The 19,991-nt window shown below is 36.7% G+C and overlaps 1 protein-coding gene across 1 annotated transcript in view; it reads right to left on the minus strand.

Moving 5' to 3' along the window:
* Positions 1–507: 507 nt before the first annotated feature.
* Positions 508–19,991, minus strand: part of ccnk (cyclin K) — a 28,878-nt gene continuing 9,394 nt past the window's right edge. The window contains exons 5-11 of the mRNA XM_039741914.1: positions 17,970–18,075; positions 15,593–15,650; positions 13,726–13,895; positions 11,623–11,837; positions 11,026–11,068; positions 2,230–2,301; positions 508–1,512 (exon numbers count right to left, since the gene is read on the minus strand). Of these exons, the coding sequence (XP_039597848.1) occupies positions 911–1,512; positions 2,230–2,301; positions 11,026–11,068; positions 11,623–11,837; positions 13,726–13,895; positions 15,593–15,650; positions 17,970–18,075 (1,266 nt within the window). The 3' untranslated portion in view covers positions 508–910. The remainder of the gene's footprint in view (positions 1,513–2,229; positions 2,302–11,025; positions 11,069–11,622; positions 11,838–13,725; positions 13,896–15,592; positions 15,651–17,969; positions 18,076–19,991) is intronic.

Here is a 19,991-nt window from a genome sequence, read left to right on the forward strand (position 1 = left end):
CTGCTAAAAAAAGGTTAGTGGACATCTATCAGAACCTAGACTTCTGCATGAACATTCAGACTTTATAAAACCTTTTTGTTTAAGAAAATATACAATTATATGAATAACAAATTATTTGCAAAAATATGTTTGGTGCTCTTTTCTGTACAAGGTCTGTTCCTACATTATGTTCTACACCACTATTTATATGATCTTCTTTAACCAGCTCAAACCACTTTAAATTCTACAGCATTTGAACAGAAAACCATGAACATGAATTGCTGCTGTCTTGAACCTGAAATTAGGAAACCAGTACCTTGGTGACACGAGCGGAGAGAGTATCCTTTGGGAGATTAAAATAATCTCTCTGGAGAGACAACTGGCCACTTCAGCATCTCCATGCATGCCTTCAACTCACGTTTCCTTTATATTTAGACCTAGTGACCCATCCTCAAACAAATGACCACGTTCCTTGAGTATTGTGAGGCTTTGGGGAGAAATGCACAGAGAGACATATCAAGCTGAACAGTAATTATCAAAACATCTATATTTGGCAATAAAAAACTTGTTGGAGTTAAAACACCCCAAAATATACACATTATGGTAGAGTAGAATAATTAACACATATTTAGAAGAAAAAAGGAAATTTTATAAAATGAAGAATTGGACAGTAAGGAATCCCTTCCCTCCTCCAACCCCATCAAAAAAAGCAATCTACAGCTTTTCTAATTTAACTGCATTGCTGCTTGCAAGATCATTTACTATTTCTGTAATAATAATAATAAAATTAAAAAAAAAAAAAAATCACATAACTCCTAATCGTATGTTAACATTTTTGCAAGCAAATTCTAGCAGTCTTACTTACTCAAAACTTTGACAGACTAACATATTCCACTGCTGCATGTAGTCTTCTTGTTATTTTATTTCCTATCTATCTCAGCCAACCACCTCGGTTCATAGCACCTACTGGAGGCATTCCAGGTGGCGGTAATGGGGGTGGTACTTGAGGCTGCCCTCCAGGGGGTCCAGGTGGTGGTGGGAAGGTGGCTGATGGAATCCCTAATCCTGGAGGTGGAACACCATGACCAGGTGGCATCCTTGGAGGTGGGGGGTAATTATGATTATAACCCGGAGGTGGATAGGCAGGAGTTGGAGGAGGAAGGTTTGGAGGCGGGTAGTTAGCAGGAGGCGGAGGCCCTGGAGGTGGTGGATTAGGTGGGTAAACATGGGGATGATATGGCATTGGCGGTCCATAGGCAGGAGGCATTGTTCCATAGGAAGGACCTTCTGTCTTCATCATTGACTGTAGATTCTGAAAACCTTCCCCAGACATATAGGAACTTGAAGTAGACATTCCCAGAATGTAGCTGGAAGGAGGGGGTGGTGGCCGATGAGGTATTGGAGGTGGCTGGTGTACTGGAGCTTGGTGAGGTGGAGGAGGAGCCGGACCTTTAGGTATTTCAATAGTATCACCAGTTGCTGCCATTTCTGTTTCCACTACAGGTGGTGCCACCACAGAAGGAGGTTTGCGTTCTAAAATTTAATGGGGACATTGTTTAGTGATTACCATATATTGTATGTAATGACCATTAACTTCTTTGAATACCTTCAGTCTTACTCAAGTGTCCTGAACCCAATATAACCACAATTTAAAAAAAAAAAAAAAGATAAATCTCATTTCATATAGTGTACACCTTAACCTTAGACTACATGAATGCATAGAAATAAAATGGTTAATGTCACCTCATATTTGCAATACATTTTTGTTTCAATGAGTAATTGAGTAGTGTGAACTAGCTAGCCAATTGTCTCGTTAACCAGCTAGTTCCTTTCTGGAACAAGCAAACATTCACTATTCTCAAGCATATTTATTCTTTGGATAAGCATAATCACAATGTTCAATACAAAGTGTATCCCAGACTTTGAGGATTCCCTACATCCTTTTTCCTGCTTCATAGCGAGAAGTCAAGCAAAATGACCCCTTTTATTGGCTAACTAAAAAGATTACAATATGAAAGCTTTCAAGGCAACTCAGGCCCCTTCTTCAGGCACCCTACCTGCTTCATATCAAAACACAAGAGTTAAATAGAAGTGTTTAGATCCACATATACTGACTTGGGAAACACTCTGCTCCCCTTTTCTGACTTAACTTCAAAGAGGTTTCTTATTACAAATAGTTTTAGATAATTCCTATAATGATCACACAGAATGGGAGTATATTTTGCTTTTTAAATTAGTCTCATCACTTACCTGGGGGAGGCTGCACATTTGGTAATGGAGGGAGAGGAGTTTCCAGTCTGGGAATTTTAGAAGGGACTGGTTCTACAGAAAAGAGATGAAGGAAAAAAGGCTTTAAAAAAGGAGAATATCATAAAGAAAAGAGAAAATAAAGAGGTTTGTGTTTAAGAATATTTCTCTATAAACTTTATTCTGATCAGGTCTAAATCCCTGACTGGGTAGAAAGAAAGCTTCACATGAAGGCATCTCTTTTGGTGTTACATGCTAGCAGGTATAATGTATCCACGTTTTAATTAATCCTACAAACAACTAACTGAGTTAAGCAGTCTACATTATGTTACAGTATACTTAATAAAACATTGATAGCTACTGCTGAATCTAGTAATTCATTAAAATTCTTTCACATTATTGAGCAACTACTGAATAAATAGATCTCCATTCTCTATACAAAGCATCTCCTGATAATTAATCCTACAAGAAACCAAAATATTACAAAATGAAATTGTAAATTCCAGTGCTGTAACAGTCTTACCTGGGGAGCAAGTCTTTCATGTGGCTTCTTGATCGGTTTCACTTTGATATTGTTGAATAGCTTTTGTATTCTGTTTAAGTGTTGCAAGTGGAATCTAGCATGCTGATTTTTCATTTCGCAAGACAGTCCCAATATACGGTATCAAAAACAAGGAAAGTATTGCAGAAAATATATGCTCAATTTGTATGCGTCTATTCAGGGTTTGTATTGTGCTCTGTGAACTTTATAGATGTTGTTGTGTAACAGTAAGTAGTGAACTGGGTTTAAAGTATGTTAAATAGTTTTATACTAGTTATTTTCTTAAGTTGTAACCAAATCTGAATATTTATATGAAGTTACCAAGTATATCATACCTATAAAATTTTTCCACAGGCATTCATTACAGGTATGTGAAGGTAATTATGTTCTGTTTTGTTAAAGAAGTATTTTATAGTTTCAAGGAAAGGCAGATACTGATAAAGGCAATTAATGATCTTTGTAAGCAATAAACTTGAATGTTTTCTAACTAAGGATCACCAGACATGACACCGCTCTTATTGGTATGAACTGAGTAGTGTAAGATTTGTGGCCAGAGGGGTTGGGACATTTTTCAAGCTATAAAGACTGGAGACTGCTTTAACAGGGATTATTCTGGAATTCACATTAAAGTTTTTGTTAAATTAAATATTTTCTTCCACGGTATTTTAACTGGGCAAATGTTTAAATTGCCTCTTCAACTGTTATGCAAAGGTAGTTTCTCTTAAATAGTTTTAATGTCCACCTATTTCTGTCATTCCACCCATCTATCCATCCATCCATCTCCTAAACCCAATTTTCCCAGAGTAGGGTTTGGAGCCTATCCCTTATTTCTGTTCTGTTTCTTTCAAAGATGACAAGCAAAAATGATTTTTCTAAAGAATAAATAATGCTATGGATTTCATCATACGTAACTGAATGGTACTGTCACATGTGCATAGTACAATAAAATTCTTACTTGCGTGTCTAACTAACATGAAACATGGTACACTTTCCCTTTATTTCCAACAGTATCCTTGAGTATGTGACTCACTATTTAATCTAAATAATTCTGCCTGAGCCTCAGTTCCCTGAGCCTGTCTGAGTTAGGGCCGATTTATACTTCACGCTCAGAACGCGTACGCATCATGGCTGCCACGTGTTTCCAGCGTTCATTTCACGCGTCCTCTGAGCAGATCCTCTGAAATTAGCACAACGCTTGGGCGAGTTGCAGTACCAGCAAAAAGTCGGGGGACGCAGTGTGTCAAAAGTTGAAATGTGATGTCAGTGTCTCCGTTTACTATCTTCATGTGACAGAAAGCCTCTATGCAGATCCTATGGGATGAATGCTTCGATGTGGTGAAACAAACTGCCGACATACATATGCATTTGTGGTGCTTTTATATTCAAGCATCGCATATTCCCGATCGTAATGACACGATCCATTTTAAAATTCTCACATACCATCTTTTGTGCCGTCTTTTTTTTTTTTTTTTTTGCAACAACAACAACATAATGTATAGCGCTGTATTTGCGCCACTGAGAAAAAAATAAAGGACACGGTGAAAACGTGTATTTTGTGATTAAAGTGGAAATTTTGGCTTTAATCTCGAATTGTCCACTTTAACCTCGTAGTTTACTTTATCAATAATGCAGACCATCGTAAACGTCATCCCAGTTTTTAATCGCTACAAGCTTCTTGAACCGGACAGCAGCGACAAGCAGCAATAGATTACCACACAGAACAAATTAAATGTATGATATCCCAACTCTATGCACATTTAGAATCTTTAGATTTGTACTTGATACCACTTTCATGATGAAATGCATTAAAGTGTGTATGCTACATTTTACATATAATTTCGTTTAAATATTGAATACGGTTAATAACTACACACATGGGGGTGTCACGGTGGTGAAGTGATAGCACTGTTGTCTCGCAGGGAGTTCTGTCGCTGGTATTTCCTGCTTGTATTCCACTCAAAATAATTAATTACAGTAGACCCCCACGAAGTCACGGTTCGGAAATTGCGGCCTCTGGCATTCACAGATTTTTCCTTAGAACCTATTTAATAATGGCTATCAGAAACCGCAAATATCCTCCACAATTTTTATGGGTTTTTTCGTGGCAATACTGTACTGTAGAGAGAACAGGAGGCAACTGTAGAGGAAAACGCAGCTTGGGATGGTGAAAGTAGCCAACAGTATTTGAAACTGCAACTCCCAGCAGTCCCTACAGTGCCTCCGAATGGTCTTCTGCTGAGGGTGCTGGGGCTATTGGGGTCGAAGGATGTCAGTGCACCTTTTAAAAAGGGGGCCGGTGACCAAAAACAAAAACTTTTTTTGTAATTTGTGTTTCAAGTTCCTGTCTCTCTGTTGGGTTACCTGTACTTATTCATTTTGTCCCGGATCGTTTCGTGCATCTGGATTGTCTGCGTGTGTACATGAGGACTGTAAGTGGACTCACGGCCATCCTACAAAGAAAGGAGCGCTCCTGAACCCGTCCACTCGTCTTCACCATTTCAGAAACTAGCAGCAGGACTATCTTTACATTCCCACACAATGTGCAGATCTCTGGACTGTCTATTTTCATCATTTAAATTTCATCCGTTTTTGTTTTTCATGATCTATTTATTTTGTGCGTTTTGTTTGTGCTTTGTTGTATTTAATGTGTAATCGCCGTAAGGGGAACAGGGTTGGTATTGTTGTTTTCATTACATTCTTTATTTGCTGTTTGCTTTGTTTTTATCTGTTTGTGAGTGCATGCAGGTCAGGCCAAGGCTGGGTGCATCCCTGGAATCTCCACCATAAAAATAAATAAATCGCCATCTTCTTGATTGTGCGAACCTTAGTGGCACTGGACCGCTACAGTGTTATTCATTCCTCTTTGCTGCATCTCTAGCTGAATGTTCTTGTGTTTACCATTTTGTTCACTTTAACCCTTAAACCGGCACAACCGGCTATAGTCGTTTCCCAGTGCCATTTGCGAGCACGCAGAAGCTGATCAGTCAGTGCCGTACATTCATTGTGCAGCCAGCTCATAACCACTGCCAGCCCAATCTGAGCAGGGGGGCTGAACGCACCCCTAGTAGACATGGACACTCCTTAAAAAGCACTGATAGACTACCTTCACATTGCTCCCTTACTTGCTGGGCTTGCCTGAAGCTGCTCTGTCGTGTGATATGCTTCTCGCGCAACACAAGCTTACTTAAAAGCCTGAACAGCACCTGTCCTTTTTGGCTGATTGCTTTGTTTCTCTCAACTCCCCCAGACATCCTCTGCTTCTGTTGGGGGTACCGCTCCCGTTGTGCTCCCCTATGATGTTTGTGTATTCTTTAATCGAGAACTAACTGCATACCAAGCTCCTTTTACTTCCAAGACATGTTTGTTTGTAGTGTTTGAATAAAGTTCCTGTCTCTACAATCTCCTGTGTTTCTGTGCAAATCTGTGACCCAGGCATGACACCCTGCGGCACTGCAGCCTCACTGTCCCTGGGATTGAGCCGCTGCACTAGACTACCCTGCAAGCGTTAGCGCTTACCTCTGTGTGCTTGAGTGCAGCCAGCTCAAGCACAGTTGGCTCTGTGATTTACTGAATTTCATCCATGGCATAAGTTGCACCTTGTATATATTGTTCCAGTAGTTTTTTTAAGTAGTTTTTACAGTTCATTAACAGTGTGTAAAATGATCGGTGTTGCAGTAATGGTGATGCTCTTTGCATAACAAAATGTGTTCCATTAAAATTTCTCCTTTTCTTTGTGAATTGTGACATTTACTTAAAAAGTGCAGCAAAAAAGTTTTTGGTGTCCAGAGATGCATTAACCCGAAAGTATGTGGCAGTTTAACTGTTAAAGCCCCAAGATGCTGCTGAAATGCCCTGCACCTTCTAAGGCTTCTGGCAATGAAAACGCGCTTGCGTGAATTACAGTACATAGAGTTGCAACATTGGTATTTTACATTCTAGCACTGCAGGAGACATAGCAGTACAGCTATACAGGTTTACCTTTACATTCTTTTTTTTTAGGTAATGTATTAAGCGGAGTTTGAAATTAAAGTGTTTTGGGGGCATATTTAGGGTTTAACCTATAAAAATAGACATTTTTTTAACCACATCCAAAATTTGCAGTTTTTCACAATTAGTGGGTGCTTTAGGAACGTAACCCCCATGAATTTTGGGTGTGTACTGTATTCAGTATTTGCTACCCTTTTTCAATGATTTTTCCTGGTGCATTTCTGAGATTTCTTAAATTCTCTCTCTTTTTTTTTTTTTACTAAAGTAGTAGAAATTGTTTACTGTTTATTTAATGGCAAGTTTTTTCAGTTTCTTTTAACCTTTTCAGATGCATTTTCTGCTCCTTTGCTATAAATTTTCAATATGGCTATATATAATATTCGATATTATTTAGACTATAAATCTGAATTTTTTTTTGGCTTAATGTATATGTCTTCATTGCAAATTTTAACAATGGCAAAGATTATAATGCTAATTATTTTCTACAAAACTGGACTACTCATCGTTTCTCTTACAAGCAGCCCAGAGTACCGGGCCACTTCATCAACCATGTAGGAGATAGATATATGTACCTTATCATGGGAAAGCTGGTTTAAACCAGATAAAAATATCTTCAAGGAGATGACAATATACTTAAGGAAGAACTGTCATTTTTATCCAGCATCATATCTGCAACACTACACGCACCATCACCACTGTCACATCTTGAAGATGTTCCAAAAGCTAAAAGTGAGAGTTGAACTTTTAGTTTATTTATTTTTAAATTATGTCAAAGGATGAGACAAATGTTAGAGATGAAAACGGCAAGTGTATTACTTTTATTTATGGAACTGGTTTTGATGCGTGTTAAAATTAGTAAATTGGTGTTTGTCTCTGCTACCATAAATCAGTTACATATGATTTGTTGATTTATGCATTATGTCACTCACCCAGTGGGACTCAACCCATGTATGTAGTCAGTACTTAAACATTACTCTTAGAGACATCTAAGAAGCAAAGTGTTAAATCTAGTAAGTTTTAAACCAACACCTGGATACCCCAGAACACTGCTTTTAGGCAAGTGGGGAAAATAACTACACTGAAGTAAATCTATTATTTCTGCTCAAAACCAAGCACTTTAAACATTTGATGTGTTATAGTTTTTCTAGATGTTATTTTACACAGTGCATCATATAATTCATGACCTTCGTTTTCTTTATTGTTGCAGACTTGCCTCAACACCTTATTTATGTCAAGTATGGCTCCAAGTCATTTTGTTAATATGGTCTTTAAGGCCTAAATATTTTGTACAGTACATATACATATGTATATGTATTCCAAGCTGTGTACACAGCTTTTGAAACTTTAACATTTATAACATGAAACTGAATTTCTTTTTGTACTTCTCTTAGTACCTGATATCAAATGATAAAAAGTATAATTTTGTGATTTTCTTTCAGAGCACACAATTGGGTTTGCCTTTTATAACTAATCTATTAACTCTTTGAGTGAGTGAGTGAGGTACAAATTGCCTTGCATCTCATTGAGCCTATCCACTATAGGACCTCAGTATACAGCCGCTATAAATGTTGGCAAGCTTTGCTACCGTGTCTCAATTACTTGGTATAGTGCTGCCATCTAATGGATGGCCTTAGAATTTTTTTTTTTGGGAGGAAATACAGTAGTGTTATACATAGATAGTCCGTAGTTATGTCGTTGCAAAAAAAAAAAAAAAAAAAAAGGAATAAAGCTGCTGATGTTTTGAAACAAGTAGATTTGTTGCAAAATGAATATTTTGATGATAATGATAGTGATCGAGATAGTGACAATCAATTGGATGATAGGGAAACTTTAGCCCCTGGCACTGATGCGGACAGTTGCCCCAAAAGCATTTCTTTAATCATGCTTCTGGTGAAAATAAAGTAAGTTTCTTTATATTTTTTTTTATTGGTTTTATTTACATTTTCAGAGTTTTGACAGTTAATGTTGATCATAAGACAGTTGCTTTCAAAAACAATTCTTTGTATTTTTTGCAACTTTTGATTAATTATTTATTACCAGTAACGGCGTACTGCACAATAAGGTGCAATGAATACATTTGACTTAAGCATTCCTAGTTTTCAGACTCTTTCTCTGTACGTTTAGCATTTGTTTGCTCAGAGGTTGATGCGCTTGCTGTTTCCTGAGTAGCTCTTCTTTTCTCCACCCTAGCGGCCCGCTGCTTCTCTTCTTTCGTCGGTATCTTTTCGCGTTAAAACTGATTAAGTTAGTTTTTGTGTTGCAATTACTTAGTACGTTTTCTTTAATTTTTCACTTAAGCGTTCATTCTGCCTCAAGGATGATTAGCGAAGGTGGTCGGGAATGAGAACGGCGCCCATACTCATGCGCCGCACGGCCGCCCTGCTGCGCTTTGCCAAGAGATGATTCTACAATAAAATAAAAAAAAATAACGAGTAATAAAAATCATCACCCCAAAAGCGGATAGTAGATGTCATGTAGTATATGTGTACCAAATTTCAAGTCAATAGGTGAAACGGTTTTCGAGCTACAGGTGATTTAAAATCCTGGACAGACAAACGAACAGCCACGGTAGCGTATTATATAAGAAGATATGCGTAGACCTATACTGCAACGTCCTGGTAATACATGGTCCAGCAGTCAATGTATCAAACTAAATTTCTGACATTCACCAATAGAATGGTTTCTCAGAATTTTTATATAGTTGTGTGGTTTACAGTATCAGGAAGTACATGGTCACTAGAGCATGCAGGCAACAGCATTATTATAAACATGCATAAAAGATAATAATCAAATATATAAAGCTCAATGTGTGTGTATTTCTTCTTTATACAGGGTGAGCCAAAGGTCATTGCGCGAGGTAGAGGCAACTGAGTGGGTTGCTTTGGGGGTCCTTTGATAGGCGATCCCTTGTAGTTTTCAGTCAGTAACATGCCTTGGTCCGGTGCACGCTGTGCTTTCACTGTTAAAGCGTTCTTCAAAAACAACAAATCAATCATCACTACGCAACGTGCCCTCCAAACGCACTTCAGCATTGCTCCTAACGGTGACGTTCCAAATCGGAAAACAATTCTTCAGTGGATGGCTAAATTTAAACAGACGGGTACTACATTGAACAGAAACTCTCCAGGCTGTCCTCGGACTGTACGAACACCTGAAAACATCCAAGCTGTAAGGGCATTAGTTTTGCAGTCTCCTAGACGTTCAGTGCACAAACATGTATCTGCCTTAGGCATTTCCAACACGTCTTTGAGGAGGATTTTGCAATGAGAACCTCAATTTCCATTCATACAAAATAATGTGCAGCGACATGTGCAGTGACAAGGCACATTTCCATTTGAATGGTTGTGTAAATAAGCAAAAACTTTTTAGAGACTCCTGCAGTGTGCGTGTTACAATTTGGTGTGCCACTGCAGAATTTGGCATTGTAGGCCCTTACTTTTTTGAGGAGGGGAGAACAACGGTCACCGTCACTTCAGAAATCATCAAAATGCTAGAAAACATTTTGCAGCCCCAACTGGAAGAAATGGATGTGGTGGATGCCTGGTTTCAACAGGATTGAGCAACACCTTATACAGCATGGAGATCCATGCAAGTTTTGCGGGAAATGTTTCCGGGGAAGCTGATCTCCCAGTGCAGCGATGTTGGGTGGCCCTCACTCTCGCCCGATATCATTCCGTGTGATTTCTTCTTGTGGGGCTATTTAAAGTCTAAAGGTATACACACACTGGCCTCAAAAACCTGAAGTCCTCAAGGATGCTACTCGCCACGAAGTCAGTGCTATTCTCCTTGAAATGGCTGAACGAGTCATGCAAGTGTTCAGAAATCATCTCAAAGAGTGTATCACTAATGATGGTCACCGTCTTGGACATTTTTAAAACACAGTGAAAAAAATCTATTTTGTATACCCTTTCTTGTGCTGTAATGAAATTTATTTTATGTTGTAGCGTTTTTGTAGAATAAATGTTTGAAACATGGTACTTCTTTTTGGCTCATCCTGTACAATTCCACACCCTTGCACACATAACTCCACTTCGTGAGGAAGAGACAAAAGACTACTTTGGATCCAAAATGTTGAACCCTGTGAATGCCTTTGCGTTTTTTTTTTTTACATTTATACAATAAGTTTTTAAGGACAGTGCCACATGGTGCCTCAAAGCATGTGAAACACCAGAAAAGACTGAAAAAGGACAAGAGCTTAAAATTAGCTATCCAGGCAACAAGGGTTGCTGCTGCTAGTAATAATAATAATAATATTGAGCCCACATGCTCACCTTGTATACCTGCTGCTTTATTTTCCTCCTTTGGTGAAACCACCTATAAATCACAAACAAAAAAATAATGTCAATCGATTTTGGACCAGAACCAAGTGTTGGTGCCACAAATATAAAACACATTACTCCATCATTTCCCTTACCAATAACAAACATTAAAAAAGGAACAGGTGCACATAACTTTTGACATGACGTGTAGGAGCAAAGCAGCAAAAAAAAAAAAAAGGTTGCATCAGTAATATAGTGTCTTATGTTATACCTGTAAACAATATCCAGTTTCACAGAATTCCATAAATGTAGCCTGGCTCAATTTCCAATGTGTTCAACTAGTGGAGTTTTACTTTATACCCAGTTTTAACACACTAAGAACAACTATTTATTTGAAAATTTACAAAGATGAATAGTACAGTGTTACAATAATTAAATGAATGAAAACATAAAATACAAATCATGAATTTCAGAACTCATACAGATTCAACACTGGTGTGTATGTAAGACTTGGTAAAAAAAAATAATAATAATAATAATAACATGGTTGTCAACAATGTTCATTTTATTATATAAAGCCTTACTATCAAATAAATAAAATCAACTTACAAGAGGTCTCTTGATTTGCTTTGGTGGACTGGCCTGTGGCGAGGTTTTCTTAGTTGGGCCTGTCTGAATCTGTGTAGTAGTCTGAATCGGCTGAGGTGGAGGAGGCTGAACTTGCTGTGGTGATGGCTGAGGTTTTTCCTTCTCTTGCATTGGAGGCTGCTGTGGAATTGGCTGTTTGCCTTGAGAGTAGAGATCTAGAATCTGATGGCAGATGTCTAGGGTAGGGTGGGGGAAACAAAATAAATTAAATATTTTTGTGTTTGCTTTAAGTTTTCAAAAAAGCCATTTAAATTCTACACATTGTATGGCCTTTAAAACCAAGAATAATATGTCCTACATATCAAAACATTGCCAAAATGTTATGGAGGGGTACTTTTACCTATATCATACACTGTTAATACTACTTTAGCATGAATGAGTGCACTGTGGAGATTTGTAATAGACATGTTCAACTTCTGATGCATACTTGTCTGTCAACCACTCAAAACTACACAGCACAAAACATCTTACCAAGATGTTTGGATTTAAAGGAAAAAAAAGCCTTGTACTTATGGACAATTTTTTTCTGAAGAAATTGCAAGGGGTGAGTACTATTGCCAAAGTAATTGAATACTCATCTCTAAAAATGTACTGTAGTCAAAAGCAGCATTCAAATACCTGAAATAATATTCCATAGTCAACTGTGTAAAGAGAGAATCTTGTCTCCAAAAGACTACTAACAGTAGTATAACAGAAAACAACACACAATGAACACACCATCATGCTTTGAAACAGAACATCAGATATTAAGAAACACATCATATATTCTCAGTGCAGCTGTCAGTATGCAAGCCTGTGAAAAATCCTTTTGACCCAAGAATGAAAACCAACCATGGATCTAGTGGATTGAACGCCAACAGTCATGTACCATCATGATCCCTCCTTGCTGAATGAGGTGGGGACAAATATAACTTACACAGCACGGGCAACACAAACGTGTAACCACGAATGTCAAAATGAATCAACGCCTGAGTATATTTTAAGATGCAACTAGCAAACTTCACAACAACATCTATTTTTGTTTTGAAAATCCCAAAGGCATCCATTCAAACTAAGTGGTGAAGTGGCAGCTGGAGCTGATCTGTCTTTTGCTGCCTTTCAGTCTGACCGGCTTCAAGAACGTCACGGTTGTAATTAGTCAAATATTAAAACTTTACTGTACACAAACATTAATCCAATTCAGGATTATTAAGTCCTGGCAAAAGGTAGGTATTTGCCTTGGACAGGCCACCACTCCAACACAAGACCAGATATAACTGCATCAGAAAAACTACAATCTGCAAAATTTTCAGCACAAGATTTTGCTGAACTTATTTATCTTCAAATACCGTATATACTCGCGGGTAAGTTCTTCTGTTGATAAGTCATGACTTTTTTTTACCATATAATTTCTGGTATTTTATAATGTCAGTCATATAAGTCGAATGCGGAAAACTGACACTATTGGTCCATGAGATTATGATATGCTAACACCCACATGAGAGAGTAACCACAGATCACACAGCCTTTTTTTTTTCTATGCGAGTGTAGCAATGCGTTGTATCAGCACGTGCTCCTAACCTCTCTCTCTCTCTATTGTGCCTACATGACTATATGGTAATACCCGAACTATACTGAAGTGACGTTTGCACTGACTTGTGTATTTTGTATCTCTCACCCTCATACACCTTTATTGTAACAGCATCCCTTATCTACAAAGGATCAGAAGAAAATTTGAAGCTGGTTTTCAATTAAACGTCGTTGAAGTAGCAAAAGAAATTGTAAACTGTGCTGCTGCAAAAAAATTCAATGTGTCTGAGAAACTGATGCGAGATTGGAGGAGGCAAGAAAAAAAATTCAAGTGTCACATTTTTGAACAGGCATAAGTCGGGTCTGATTTTATGATTGACTTTTCGGGTTTTCAAGACCCAACTTATACTGTCTCTGTATTTTAAGTAATATTTCTTAGGTTATAAATTATCCATCCATTATATTAAGATATATTTACACAATTCTAAAAATACTTCCAAACTTGGCATTCATAAAAAGTGTAAAAAATTTGGGAAATATTATTGTTCCATTTACCTTCAAGTAACTCCACTGGAACATCTTGCACAAATTGTTCCCACCATCTGCGATACATCTGCTTAGATGTCCACTCCTGTATTTCAAACTTGCACAAACGACCAGCAAGATACATAACAGCAACTGCAATTATCTCTGGCTCCCATTGTAATGAAAGCATAGTGCATAAACTGAAAGGAAATAGAATTACAAAAATCACAATGAAATAACTCAATAAGAATACTCTTAGAATTATAAACTTACTACACATTAAGTACAGTCTTAGTAGAATACAATGTCAAATTAATATAGTTGGATGTCCTCTTTACCCAAGTCAAATTACAAGTTCTTTTTTAACAAACTGGAACATAGGCAGGTTAAGTGATTTGCTCTTGGTAACACTGTGGGTAAGTGGCAAAAATTCAACTTCTAACCTTGTGGTTTAAATTCCAATGCCTTTGCCACTACACAACACTGCATGTCTAACATTTCCATCACAGGCAATGGCAAATGTTTTAAATCATCAGGCAGACACTACTTAAGTAATCAAAGAACACCACAAGTACTAAAATATAACATACTGCATGCGGGGGTGAAACAGAGAAAACGTTTAATGATTAGATCGGGCCATGTAGTAATAAATATACTATAAAGTAAAACAAGATTTTAGGATTAGTCTTCTTCTGCATCATAGTTATACACATACATCTAGCATATAGATTATATACACTCACACATAAGCACACAGTATGCAGCATATGTTTTTCTAACAGGGATTGTCTCTCTGTGGTTATGACACTCTGATGTCAAAGGATTATTACCGTGTTTCCTCCTGAAAATAAGACAAGGTCTTGTATTAATCTTTGCTCCAAAAGATGCACTAGGGCTTATTTTCAGGGGATATCTTATATTTATTCATGCACAACAATAAACATTTATTCAAATACAGTCATGTCATCTTCTGAAATATCATCATAACTCTCCACATTCAAACCCTGAATTTCAGCCCGAATTTCTTGCTACTCCAGCCTCCAGGGGTCGAGGTGCACACTTCGATGTTTGATGAATGGTTCGATGTGGTGAAGCAAAATGTCGACATACAAATGCATTTGTGGTGCTTTGATATTCAAGCATTGCATATTTCCCAAAGTAATGACAAGATACATTTTAAAAGTCTCACATACCATCTTCTGTGCCGTCTTTTTTTTTGTACCTTACTATTCCATCAAAGTGTATGGTGGCAAATTTGAGCCACAGAGAAAAGAAATAAGGACATAATGAAAATGTCTATATTGTGATTAAAGTGGAAATTTCAGCTTTAAACACTAAATGTCCTCTTTAATCCCACATTAAAGTAGACTGTCGTAAACGTAAACTGAGTTGTTAAATCGCTATACACTTCTGGAGCTTCCTCCTGATCCGACAGCTGCAGCAAGCAGCATCGCCACACACAACACATCACATTTATGATATTCCAGATCTCTGCACATTTAGAATTCTTATGATTTATACTTGATATCACTTTTACGATGAAATGTATTAAAAATATGTAAGTTACATTTTAAAGATAAATCGTTAACTTTGTTTAAATAATGAATACTGCTAATAGTTACACATATGGGGTGGCACGGTGACAGAGCGGTAGTGTTGCTGTCTCACAGGGAGTCAGTACTGCTTTTTTATTTATACACACACAAAAGTATACATTTTATGGCATGAAAACTGCAAATAAAATGACAAATATGCTCCAAGAGGAGGTGCACTACTGGCAATATTCATAGTCTACGATTACTAAGGCAGTGAATGCAAAAATATTACTAAAAAAATAGCAAAGCACCTAATCTTTAGTATTGAACAAGTACTGTTTTGCTAGAAAACAAAATATTACCTGTCATTTACAAATGTCCAAGCCATCTGCACCAATTTCTGCAATTTATTTTTGTCACCTATTAAAAAAAAATACAAAGAAATCACTAAAACAAATTTAATTATGAGCTTTCAAGCTAACTGTAAAGTTACAAAAATAAAAAGCAGCTTGAAGTTAACAAATTTCATAGTGACCAATGGGCTAAATATCATTTACATCCTCTATTAAACTGTATAAACATTTTAAATTATAGTTTTTATTTTAAATTCTGAAGTGTGCATTTTTTATTTTATCATGTTTAAAATCAGAATGTATTTGAGAATTAATTGAGTTTTACAATCAATGTAAACAGACTTCCAATGGTCAACAGGTGGAAAAAAGAAGGTGGCTCATATTCTGTATGGGAGAGCTGCTATAAAACCACTTTAGGACCAGGGGCATGGACTCACCTCAAAGAGTCATTTCCAGGCACTGTTCCTGGCATTATTGAGTGCTGCTGCCTCTGTTCTGCAGAGAACTAGTCTATCACTGAAAAAGTCACATTTTAACTCACAATCCTTCACTCTATGGAATCTTATCACAGGCACTCTTTTTTACTGTGTTACTTCGCAAAAATATTGTCCATTACTTTCACTGTCATCATTAACATCTATGCTTCAGTGATCTAACAATAGAAAGGCTGAGCAGGCACATAGTGCGCAATCAAGTGACAAGAACCAATAGGCATACAATTTAGTTTTAATCAGGTTGAAGTTTACTTAGTTTAGTGCAAATGCTTTAGCCTAAGCAGAGTGGCAGCACACAGCTCTCATTTCTGCCTCATAGTGTCCAAATCTGTATTCAGTTTGCACATTCTCCCCGTGTGTTTACAGTGTGATTGGTACCAGTCAGTGTCACATACTTTACTCACTCAAAAATGGTGTCCTCAGTTTGTTTATTACCATATCCTCAAGAAGGGCAACTTCGTATACACTATAAAATTTGACAACTGGTTTGTAGTTCATCTATCTGTTTCACTGTGGTTTAGCTCTATTGCACACTCTTATTTTTTCATTTTCTAACATTTTTTTTTTAAAGAAGTAATACCAAGACATGCAGGTGGGCTTGGCTCTGTCAAAAATCTAAGGCTTTTATTTATTTATTTTATATATATATAACAACGTAGTGTAAACAGCTCAGTTCAGATATATTGCTGTGTTCAAACAAACTTGACAAATGGGGGACTGGGGTGTCAAAACTCCTCCTATGATGTCTGCTGCGTGCAGACAAGTGGGCAAGATGTACACCATTATCACTGGAAAATAGCACCAGAATCTGTGATAAAATGTATTATTTCCAACTTACTTTTGTTGTCACACGCTTGCCTTAACACAGAAGACATGTCTTAAATTGAAACTGTTGCTGCTTCCAAGTGGATGAATTTGGTAAGTTTAAAGGCTGATATTTTTATGTTGGGCTGAGTAGACTTTACCTCCATTATAAAGCTAAAGAACAGACTATTTTTTTTTTTATTTTAAATATAACTTATATAAAAAGGTTCACTTTAGAATGCAAGGTTTTGTGGTTGACTAATATAAAACTAATATATACGATGATTGTGTTTGACTTGAATTTAAATAATGAAAGTGTACATTCGGTATTTCTCAACATTACTCTTATCTGATAAGGCAGTAAATCCCAAAATATTAAACAAAAGATAATCAGTAGCACCAACTTTAATTTCCAATTTAAATACATCACAATCCATGTTGAGAAACAGTCCAAAACACTAGTGTATACATTTACAACACAGGCAAGATTTAATTTCACCCAGCAATTTAAGAGAGTAAATGTTTAGTTTGCAGCCATGTAGTTTCCAAACAAACTCTGCAGGGTTTAAGTATGCTTTCACACAAAGACTGGTGAAGCTGAAGCCAACACTACATGCAGAGACTAAAAGCTTTGTCCTTGGGGGCATCCAAGACTACATAATGACTACCTAATAACCACCTTAATCTAGCGAATCCTGTTACAAAAAGTGTGGTAGTGCAAAAAATCAGTTCACTCTCTTGTAGTAAATAAATAACCCCAAGGATAGATTAATGAAATTGTACTTTAGTGGGAATAGGAACAGTCTGTAAGAATAGGACATTAAGAGAAAATAGCAGAAAAAATATCCACTGTCAGTAGATTCTATATTTAAAAAAAAAAAACACACATTGTCGATCCATATCAAATATTTTATATATTTTAGGGTAAGCAAAATCAGGGGTTTGATTGCTTTTTCTTCAGTTGTATTCTAGTGGCCAATGTTTTAAGCATATGACCTGTCTTGGGCAATATCTCGCCCATTAAGACAGACTACAATGAAATGATTATTGCAGTACATAAACAAAAACTGCTAAAATTAAAAGACAACCTTTTAGTTGTTTTGCATATCGGAGAAGAAACTGGTATGGATGTTCCACCTGTAGATCAAATTTTATTGTCTGCAGTAAAATTCTTTCCAAGACCATGACTTCCTCCTAAAGAAAAAAAAAAAAAAATTATAACACTTCAAACAAAAAACAACAAAAGCTAGCCCATCTAATTATGATAAAATCATATTGGCACTCGAGTAAATATAAGAGCCATCAAAATTTAGTGCACTTGCACCCTATAAAAGAGAATCATCTGCACAGCCGTCTTGTCTTTAATCTAGAACTGAAGGCTGGTTGAGCATTCCTTGTTAGGATAGATAGCAAGCCAAAAAATAAACAATAAAAAGGAACTTCAATCCTTATACATACACACTTGCATGGTGCTTCACTACAATTATTTATTTATTTTTGAATACATTAGTATTGAGTGTTTTCCAGGAAAGTGCTAAGGTAACGAATACAGAGCAAAATTTTAAAACAAATCAAAAAGAAGCATAGACTATGGTTAATTAAAAAAAAAATAAAAATGCAGCAGGTAGAAAGTTGATCAAGGATACAGACCCAGTTTGATGAGTTTGCAGCAAATTACAACCACTGAATGCTGCGGTGAGGAGCGAGCCATCAAGGAATAACAGACGCAATTATGCTGTTTTACATAGTGCTAAATTCACTAAGTCCAGCCAATACCTATCTTTGTGTATGTGTGTATATAATTTGTGGTTTTCCTTTTCTTTTTGTACATTTTCTGATCTTGAGTAATGTAATTTTGTCCCACTGTATTTTAGATATGGCTGGAATGACAAACTTGAACTGGAAACTGAACTTGATGTAACAAAGATGGCCTGAATCTCTTTAATTACACCTCGTCATTTTAGCTATTCCTCATAAAACCAGCAGCCACTTATACCACTTCTATGTGTTGGCTGAGGTAGCAACATTTACATTAAAGATACTTTTCAGTGTCAGCAAAGTGGAGATTTAAAACATAATAATTAAAAATTAAATTAATTAAAAGGAATTTTGACAGGTATTTTTCATTTGGCATTAGTGAGAACATCTTAGCATGACACAACAATTAAGGAACATAGATTAAACAGTGAATCAAAAAAAGGAACAGATGACAGATACTTTTAGTGTGCCAGAGCAGTATACCTGTAGATCAAGAAATGGAGCATTAGGGCAGAAGAAAACTGACAAACTACTTTGTGAATGGTGGTGTAAGCTTTATTGATTAACAAGCTAAACATTCATTCAAAAGTCTAACTGTGGAAGTCATGTGCAGAACAGATCTGCAAAATATTGTGGCATTGTACAGTGTGTTTGGAGTAACACAATGCCAAAATGAGTGTGATGCAAAACAAACAACTATGGATTTATAATTGAATGTCGGCTTTTGCCTTTCTCAAAAATTCAAATTATATTTGAGAGCTGACTTCCATCGTGAACTGAATGGATGGAGGCTATGGGAAAAGAGGATGATCCAAAACTGAAAAATATACACATATTAGAATAAGGAAAACAAATACATTTAGCATTAGTGTAGTTTATTCAATGACCAGACCTAATTCAGACACACATGCTGTGGATCTTAAATAAGGAGTACCAACCAATAAATGACTCTTAAGATGAAACAGTTTTGGAAGAAGAGGAAAACTTCATCATGCTACAAGTGGAAGCATGTATATAAGGGAAAGGAGATGGCCAAGGAGAGAGTCTTGCAGAACTCCTTGTGTGACTAGAGCAAAAGTGGACATGACGTTGCCAAGACTAACAAACTCTTGCCTAGCAGTTAGATGGGACTAGTTAAGATTCTCTCTATTCTGAACAATCATTAACAGTACAAAAAGCTGATTTAAGGGATAAGAGAATATGCTGATCTGTCCAGTGTCTGCCACGGTTATATATTTTTTCCCCCTCACCTCTTGTTTCTATATGTTTTGCTCTCTTTGGGAATTTGAACTATGTAGAATCAAATTGTATTGTTTATTTTTACTTTGTTTAAATACAGTTGTTTCTTTCTT

This window comes from Polypterus senegalus, chromosome 18 (assembly GCF_016835505.1).
Source record: "Polypterus senegalus isolate Bchr_013 chromosome 18, ASM1683550v1, whole genome shotgun sequence".
Classification (NCBI taxonomy): Eukaryota; Metazoa; Chordata; class Cladistia; order Polypteriformes; family Polypteridae; genus Polypterus; species Polypterus senegalus.